The 9416-nt window shown below is 44.4% G+C and overlaps 2 protein-coding genes across 7 annotated transcripts in view; one reads left to right on the forward strand and one right to left on the reverse strand.

Annotated features, from left to right (window-relative positions):
* RCCD1 (RCC1 domain containing 1) overlaps nucleotides 1-2164 on the forward strand; it is a 45575-nt gene extending 43411 nt beyond the window's left edge. For both annotated transcript variants that reach the window (XM_089906806.1, XM_089906807.1), the window contains one exon: nucleotides 1794-2164. In XM_089906806.1, coding sequence (XP_089762932.1) covers nucleotides 1794-1987 — 194 coding nt within the window. In that variant the 3' untranslated portion in view covers nucleotides 1988-2164. The remainder of the gene's footprint in view (nucleotides 1-1793) is intronic.
* Nucleotides 1-7241, reverse strand: part of PRC1 (protein regulator of cytokinesis 1) — a 28735-nt gene extending 21494 nt beyond the window's left edge. For 3 of the 5 annotated variants that reach the window (XM_089906801.1, XM_089906800.1, XM_022563995.3), the window contains exon 1: nucleotides 7062-7240. In XM_089906801.1, the coding sequence (XP_089762927.1) occupies nucleotides 7062-7072 (11 nt within the window). In that variant the 5' untranslated portion in view covers nucleotides 7073-7240. Of the gene's footprint in view, nucleotides 1-7061 lie in introns of all 5 variants that reach the window. The other 2 variants (XM_022563996.3, XM_022563997.3) reach the window with 2 other exon arrangements.
* Between the last annotated feature and the right edge of the window lie 2175 nt (nucleotides 7242-9416).

Raw genomic sequence — 9416 nt, forward strand, 5'->3', positions numbered from 1 at the left:
GAGCGGTGACTAAGGAGCCTGTGTGCCACAACTAAGACCCAGTGCAACCAAATAAACATTTTTTTAAAAATTAAAAAATAAAATAAAATAACCTACAAGAGGGACTTCCCTGGGAGTCCAGTGGTTAAGACTCTGTGCTCCCAATGCAGGGGGCCCAGGTTGAATCCCTGGTCAGGGAACTAGATCCCACATGCATGCCACAACTAAGAGTTCTCATGCTACAACTAAGGAGCCCACCTGCTGCAACTAAGGAGCCAGCAAGCCGCAACTAAGGAGCCCATATGCCACAACTAAGACAGTGTAAACAACCCAAATGGCCATCAACTAATGAACAGGTAAATATGGTATACCTATACAATGGAATAATATTTGACAATAAACCTTGAAAACATGCCAAGTGAAAGAAGCCAGTCACAAAAGAGAACATATCATGATTCCATTTATGTGAAATATCCAGAATAGGCAAATCTATAGAGAAAGAAGTGGATTAGCAATTGCCTAGGGCTGGGATTCAGGGGAGGGAGGTGGGTGGGAAAAGGGGATTGAACGCTTTTAAATGGATGATAAAAATGTTAACTGACTGCAGTGATAGTTGTACAACTCTGAATATACTAAAAATATTAAATTGTGACATGTTAAATAGATGAATTGTATAGTATGAGGATTATATCTCAATAAAGCTGTTATTTTAAAAAATCTGGCACATAATAGGAAGTTGTGAAATTTGTGACTTGAAAAACAGATATGATTGCTAATTCATTTAGTCAAATTACTTCTACAAAATAAAATGACATGAAATTGGGATAAAATTCATAGATCTCAAATTCAATTAAAACCAAAACAAACACCTATACAGCAGATGGACTGCTAAACTCCAGCAGATGGGCCTAAACACAATTTGTTGTAATGAAAAAGTTAACCCTCCCTTGGAGCTGATTACTTTAACAAGTGTTTGGAATTACCAAATATTCCAGAAGCAGTTCTCATGACAGTATAATTTTCTTTTTTTGAATTTTATTTATTTTTTATACAGCAGTTATTAGTTATCTATCTTATTAGTTATCTGTTTGATACATATTAGTGTATACATGTCAATCCCAATCTCCCAATTCATCCCACCACCCCACCCCACCACCCCCGCTTTCCCCCCTTGGTGTCCATATGTTTGTTCTCTACATCTGTGTCTCTATTTCTGCCCTGCAAACCGGTTCATCTGTACCATTTTTCTAGGTTCCATATATATGCATTAATATATGATACGTTTTTCTCTTTCTGACTTACTTCACTCTGTATGACAGTCTCTAGATACATCCACGTCTCTACAAATGACCCAATTTCGTTCATTCTTATGGCTGAGTAATATTCCATTGTATATATGTACCACATCTTCTTTATCCATTCGGCTGTCGATAGGCATTTAGGTTGCTTCCATGACCTGGCTATTTTAAATAGTACTGCAATGAACATTGGGGATGCATGTTTCTTTCTGAATTATGGTTTTCTCTGGGTGTATGCCCAGTAGTGGGATTGCTGGGTCATATGGTAGCTCTATTTTTAGTTTTTTAAGGAATCTTCATACTGTTCTCCATAGTGGCTGTATCAATTTACATTCCCACCAACAGTGCAAGAGGGTTCCCTTTTCTCCACACCCTCTCCAGCATTTGCTGTTTGTAGATTTTCTGATGATGCCCATTCTAACTGGTGTGAGGTGATACCTCATTGTAGTTTTGATTTGCATTTCTGTAATAATTAGTGATGTTGAGCAGCTTTTTTTTTTTTTTTTTTTTTTGCAGTACACGGGTCTCTCACTGTTGTGGCCTCTCCCATTGCGGAGCACAGGCTCTGGACGCGCAGGCTCAGCGGCCATGGCTCATGGGTCCAGCCACTCCACAGCATGTGGGATCTTCCCGGACCGGGGCACGAACCCGTGTCCCCTGCATCGGCAGGCGGACTCTCAACCACTGTGCCACCAGGGAAGCCCTGTTGAGCAGCTTTTCATGTGCCTCTTGGCCATCTGTATGTCTTCTTTGGAGAAATGTCTATTTAGGTCTTCTGCCCATTTTTTGATTGGGTTGTTTGTTTTTTTAATATTGAGCTGCATGAGCTGTTTATATATTTTGGAAGACAGTAAAATTTTCAAAGAATTAAAAAACTCTTCACAACATTCCAATTATACGAGTTTAATTCTTATATCATTCTGACACCTCTTTCTTACATCCCTGCCATACCCTTACTTTCAAAAGACTTCCCTGGTGGTCCAGTGAGTAAGACTCCAAGCTCCCAGTGCAGAGGGGCTGGGTTCGATCCCTGGTCAGGGAACTAGATCCCACACGCATGCTGCAACTAAGAGTTCGCGTGTCGCAACTAAAGATCCCGTGTGCCGCAACTAAGATCTGGTGCGGCCTAAATAAATATTAAGGGGAAGGAAAAAAAAAAAGACAGCCAGAATCTCACCCCTCCCCACTTCTGCCTTTACCTCCCTGGTCCAGGTCACCACTATCATCTCTTCATCTGTACCACTGCCCTGGTCTTTTAACTGGTCTCCCTGCTTCTGCCTTGGCCTCCTTAAGCTTACTGTGTGCACAGAAGCCACAAGCCTCCATGCCCTCAAAATCCTCCAGTGATTCCTTATCTTAGAGGAAAAGCTTCTGCCTTTATAAAGGCCTCCAGAGCCCTTTAATCTACTCCAGTCACACTGGACTCCTTGCTCTTTCGGGAACCCACCGGGCACTATCCTACCTCAGGCACTGGCATTTGCTATTCCCTCAACCTAGACTGTCTTCTCCTAGGTGTCCCATGGCTTGCCCCTTGCCGCCTTTAGATCTTTTCTCAAAGATCACCTTCTCAGGGAGGCCTTTCCTGACCAATCTCTTTAATACTGCAACTCCCCTTTCCCACACCTTCAGTACTTATCCCCTTTCTCTGCTTGATTTCTCTCCATAGCACTTATTACCATTTAATGTAAAATTTGCTTACTTATTACCTTTTTATTTTGTTATTAAAATGTAACCTCTAAACGGCAAGGATGTCAGTTGTGTTCACTGCTGAATCCCCAACACTTAGAATGGTGTCTTATATATAATAAACATTCAAGAAGAATTTTTGAACAAATAAAGATGTTTCAAAAAAGCTGTATGATCTTACGACACCTGAGTGCAGTCACTGTGAATAATAATTATCATGGTATACTACTCAATCTACAGATCTAATGTGATCCCTATCAAATTATCCAGGACATTTTTCACAGAAATAGAACAAATAATCCTAAAATTTATGTGGAACCATAAAAGACCCAGAATTGCCAAAGCAATCCTGAGGAAAAAGAACAAAGCAGGAGGCATAACCCTCCCAGACTTCAGACAATACTACAAAGCTACAGTAATCAAAACAGCATGGTACTGGCAAAAAAAAAAGACATTTGGATAAATGGAACAGAATACAGTGCCCAGAGATAAACCCATACACCTATGGACAATTAATCTTTGACAAAGGAGGCAAGAATACACAATGGGGAAAAGACAGTCTCTTCAGCAAGCAGTATTAGGAAAGCTGGACAGCTGCATGTAAATCAATGAAGTTAGAACACACCATCACACCACACACAAAAATAAACTCAAAATGGCTTAAAGACTTAAATATAAGTCATGACACCATAAAACTCCTAGATGAGAACATAAGCAAAACATTCTCCTACATAAATCGTACCACTGTTTTCTTAGGTCAGTCTCCCAAGGCAATAGAAATAAAAACAAAAATAAACAAATGGGACCTAATCAAACCTACAGGCTGTTGCACAGCAAAGGAAACCATAAAAAAATGAAAAGACAACCTACAGAATGGGAGAAAACATTTGCAAACGATGCAACAGGTAAGGGCTTCATCTCCAAAATATACCAACAGCTCATACAATTCAACAACAAAAAAACCAAACAACCCAATCGAAAAATGGGCTGAAGACCTTAATAGACATTTCTCCAAAGAAGACATACAGATGGCCAGCAGGCACATGAAAAGATGCCTCAACATCACTAATTATTAGAGAAATGCAAATCAAAACTACAGTGAGGTACCACCTCACATTGGTCAGAATGGCCATCATAAAAAGTCTACAAATAACAAATGCTGGAGAGGGTGTGGAGAAAAGGGAAACCTCCTACACTATTGGTGGGAATGTAAGTTGGTGCAGCCACTATGGAAAACAGTGTGGAGGTTCCTCAAAAAACTAAAAACAGAGTTGCCATATGATCCAGCAATTCCACTCCTGGGGCATACACCCAGACTAACTATAATTTGAAAAATACATGCACCCCTATGTTCACAGCAGCACTACTTACAATAGCCAAGACATGGAAACAACCTAAATGTCCATTGACAGATGAATGGATAAAGAAGATGTGGGGCTTCCCTGGTGGTGCAGTGGTTAAGAATCCGCCTGCCAATGCAGGGGACACGGGTTCGATCCCTGGTCTGGGAAGATCCCACATGCCACGGAGCAACTAAGCTGGTACGCCACAACTACTGAGCCTGCGCTCTAAAGCCCGTGAACCACAACTACTGAAGCCTGTGGGCCTGCAGCCGTGCTCCACAACAAGAAGACACCACCACGAGAAGCCCACACACCGCAACAAAGAGTAGCCCCCGCTCGCCACAACTAGAGAAAGCCCACGCGAAGCAACGAGGACCCAACATAGCCAAAAATAAATGAATAAATAAAATTTTAAAATAATAATAAATAAATAAAATAGTGTTTAAAAAAAAGAATAGGGGCTTCCCTGGTGGTGCAGCGGTTGAGAGTCTGCCTGCCGATGCAGGGGACACGGGTTCGTGTCCCGGTCTGGGAAGATCCCACATGCCGCGGAGCAGCTGGGCCCGTGAGCCATGGCCGCTGAGCCTGCACATCCGGAGCCTGTGCTCCCTGACGGGAGAGGCCACGGCAGTAAGAGGCCCGCGTACCACAAAAAAAAGAAAAAAAAGAATATATATGTGTATAACTGAATCACTTTGCTGTACAGCATACATTAAACACAACATTGTAAATTTCAATAAGACTTTAAAAATAAATAAAAGCATAAAAAATGTTACAAAAATAATCATCATGGTACAATTATGTAGTGCCTTTCTAAACGGTTTCAGGTAATCCCCTAAAAGGTGCAAACTTGAGACTTTTTTCTTAATACATCACTGAAAAACTGAGGGTGCTTACAAGAATACCACCCAAGAATACAGAGGTTGAAAAGGGGGCCAATTTTTCCAGTCTCTTGAACTTAAGTCACTAGACTGGAAGATATCCCAAATGACCCTCTAAATGATTTCCTACCTTCTGGCAGCATTCTACTGATACACTGTCCTATTTTTTCCTAAATAGCCCTCCAGAGCAGCTTTGTTAAGCTCCTCTGTACAACCTGCTTCAGAAATCGATAGCCAATAGTCAATTCAGTGACCATTCTGGTAATCATGTTCCTCAGGCATACTTCTCACAGTCCTCTCTATTTATTTATTTATTTATTTTTATTTTTATTTTTATTTTTTTGCGATACGCGGGTCTCTCACTGTTGCGGCCTCTCCCGCTGCGGAGCACAGGCTCCGGACGCGCAGGCCCAGCGGCCATGGCCCACGGGCCCAGCCGCTCAGCGGCACGCGGGATCCTCCCGGACCGGGGCACGAACCCGCGTCCCCTGCATCGGCAGGCGGACTCCCAACCACTGCGCCACCAGGGAAGCCCCCCAGTCCTCTCTAAATATGAATACCTGAAATCCAGATTACCTGAAAGTATGGTTTTGTTAGTAGAGTAATTCCAGTTGCTCTTTTAAAGCCTAATTATATCTGTCAGCCTGGAACCAAAGTTAATTGATAACTTTTCCTCCCTCTTCATTTACTTTCTTGAAAGCAGTAGATGCCTGAACAATCCAAAAACTGTTAATGGACTTGGAGTAAGAGTTTCCTGTAAAATGTCATTTAAAATTTTACTAGTCCTCAAAATGCGTCATTAGCTGAAACGCACAGCAGCTTAAATGTGCTTTTATATAAGATATTTGTAATCCACAACCTTACACCTGAGATCTGTTTTTCCAATGGTACCAGTGATTTGTACTACATTCCCATTCTCACGAGGGCAAGCATATGAAAAAGAACGGTCGGAATTAGTAATCATGGAAAGAGTAAACTTACAAAGCCATACATCAATCAGTTTGACTAATACCTATAAATTATTTAATAATGAATCATTACAATGCTTCACCCACTACTTATAGAAAATAAGGTTAACATCTGCATCGTTTTTAACACAAAAGTCCTATGCACCAGCATTATTTTTATTTTAGAGATGAGCAAACTGACATTCAACATTTTTGCCCAAAGTCATAGGCTGGTAGGTGGCAGTGTGGTGCGTCTGGTCCCAATTTCAATTCGGACACTCCTTTCCCAGCACTGCCTGAGAAGTTGTTAAAACGACGCGGAAAAAATTCCTTTATCGGAGTTTTTCAACTTGCAGGAAAACCAAGCTATCTTTCCAATTCAAGTAAAGTGTTAACACTGCAACCCAGATACATCGAAAAGCAACGATAAACTAAAAACTGCACACCTTTATTTAAAGAAAAACTAGAAACACTGACCATAAAAGACTCAGGACTTAGAACAAGCCGTCGGTGCCAAGCAGCAGCACCTGAGACGCTTTGCTGGCGGAGAGGGTGGGGCTCGCGGACGCCAGCTCTGACCGCCCCGCACCGGGTGCGCCGCGGGCCCGCCTGGCCTCCCGCCGCTTCTCCCGGGCACCTGCGCTCGGCCCGCACCCGGGCGTCGGGGCCTGCGGGAGCCCGCGGCTCCGGGGAAGGCGCGCGTCAGGTCTGGCCTCCACCCCGCCAAGGGCCCGCGGCCCGTGCACCGGCTCGCCACTTCCCAACCGTGGCTGGCTTCTTCCAGCCTCACTCGGGCGCCGGTTAACGAGACACCCCGGCCCACGGCCTAAGGCGGCCTTTCGGACTCCGCCCAGCCCCGCCACCGCCCCGCACCCGGGACCGGCACCGATCCCTCCCACGCCCCCTCGACTCCCCCACAACCCGCACCTTCTCCTCATGGTGGGCGCTCCAAGCGGGCGGGCGTCGAGGCCCCGACCCTCTCCACGCGGGCCCGAGCGCAGCAACCACCGGCGGTCTCACTCCCGGTAGCCGTTCCGCGAGCCGTTAGGCCTGCACAGAATTTCAAACCGAACCCTGAGGCGGAGGAGCGCCGCGATTGGCGCTGCGTCCCGTGGCTCCTCGCGAAGCCCCGCCTCGCCCCGCCCCCCGGCGCGCCGTGGCTAGGGGCGGGGACTCGCGCACTGGGCGTGGGAAGCGCTCGCGCGCCGGCGGGAGACCGAATCGCTGTGTGCGCGTGCGCGCGGCTCTCTTGCCTCGCTTTGCTGTAGCCGGGAGGGGACGTCCAAACCTTGCGAGACGGCAACCTCCTCGGAGTTCCGCCCGGCCCCGGCGCGGTTTTGATTCGAAGTGCACGTCGCCGCCCAGAGACCCCCCCGGTGTCCGGATCTCCCCGGCGTGGCGCGTAAACGGCCTTGCCGCCCTCAGCCGGAGGGGTGACATGAGAGGGATTAACAGAAAAGCCTGGCGCCGTAATTTGTTTCCCTTGCTCATTCAGGCAGCAAGGCTGGGGACCGAGCAGTTTCCCCAGATGTAGGAAACCATGACCTAAAGGGAAGGGACGGACACTGAACCCTGCTCACCGGCATGGTACCTTTCTAGACGAGTGATCCCATTTAATCTCCCCAACCATCCCGCTAGGTATTATCGCCATTCTACAAAGGGAACTGTCTCAAAAAGGTCTGAGTGACTTGCCCAAGTAACGACTGGTAAATGAATGGAAATTACCTGGATTGTGGTTTTCTTTCAAATTACCTGGATTTATATAATTGTTATATAAAAATTGAAAAACTCAAAATCGACAAAGTACTTTTGTATCCTTGCTACATGCCTTAATGCTTATATATCACTTTTTCCTTTTTTCATAGTTGCGTAATATATTGGCGTGTAGATTCATAATTCAACTACTTTGCCATCGATGGATATTTAGGTTGTACTTTGTACAAATAAGTGTCTTCATACCTAAAACTTGGCATTTTGCATTGTTTTCTTAGGGTTGGTTCCTAGAAGTGTAATTATGCTCCCTCTCCAGACAGGCTGTATTTATTAATTTGCCCTCACCACCAAGGAAGAGTACCCTCCTCACCCTCAGCAGTATGGAGTACTACTGTCCTTTTAAACCACTTTGCTAGGCAAAGTGGCATTTCCTTGTTTGATTCATACTTGCTTGATTATAGCTGAAATTGCACATTTTCCCCATGTGTATTGGTCAACTGTAACTTCTGTGAATTCTCTTCATTTGTCTTTTCCATGAAGGAAAAGTAAAAGATGCCTGTTTGCTTCACCTTCCGGACTGTGTTTTTCTCACCTTCGGAAAAACTTCATTGGTGCTTTCAACATCCTTTAACTCATGAGCAGCGTGCCAAACATCTGCACCACTAGTATGTGGCCTGCAGGCACCACTTTTTAAATTTACTTTGCGCTCTTTGTTGATTATCCTGAGTTTTCCAGAAAGCTTCAAAAACTTGTGATCTTCAGACAGGTTCCCAGGGCCACGGTTGTAAGTATCCAGACATAAGACGATTTTGCTATAATGTGCTTTACACTGTAATTCTGAAGCTAACAAAGATCCCGCGGTCAACGATCATAGAACCGTTGGACGATATCAATTCAGAGCACATACTCAGCATGTAAAACACTCTGTAATGTGTATTAAAAAGGACCATTTTATATTTCTAGTGAACAGCACTGTTCTAGAATGCACTGCCACTGTTTATTCATTTGGACATAGAACTTTTTCTGACTGCCAAATATTCTTTCTACAAACTAACAGCCCTGTCAGCAGTGTCTTTGATCTTGCACACTAGCTTGACGTAGCACTGTCAAGATTCTAGCTAGATACTTGAGGTACTGCATTTTCCTTGGAATTTGCACTCACAGCATTATCATTCTCCTATGGAAAAATTACTTTTGATGATCCAACACCACAGGTTTGGATCTTTCTTTTAAGAAGTGGCATGCAAGGCAGAAATAGAGACACAGATGTAGAGAACAAACGTATGGACACCGAGAGTGGGATGAATTGGGAGATCGGGACTGACATATATACACTAATATGTATAAAATAGGCAACTAATGAGAACCTGATGTATAGCACAGGGAACTCCGCTGTACAGTAGAAACTAAGACAACATTGTAAAACAACTATACCCCAATTAAAAAAAAAAGACGTGGCAGCACTGTGGATTGGGCAACAGATAGGAGGCAGAGCTTGGGAGGGACAGTTTTGCAAAACCCCAGGCCAAAAACAAGTACCTCTGCCATGGGGATGGTGAGAAGATGAAC

This window comes from Delphinapterus leucas, chromosome 2 (genome assembly GCF_059928025.1).
Source record: "Delphinapterus leucas isolate spDelLeu-1000000601 "Yukka" chromosome 2, BTC_Dleu_Yukka2, whole genome shotgun sequence".
Lineage (NCBI taxonomy): Eukaryota > Metazoa > Chordata > Mammalia > Artiodactyla > Monodontidae > Delphinapterus > Delphinapterus leucas.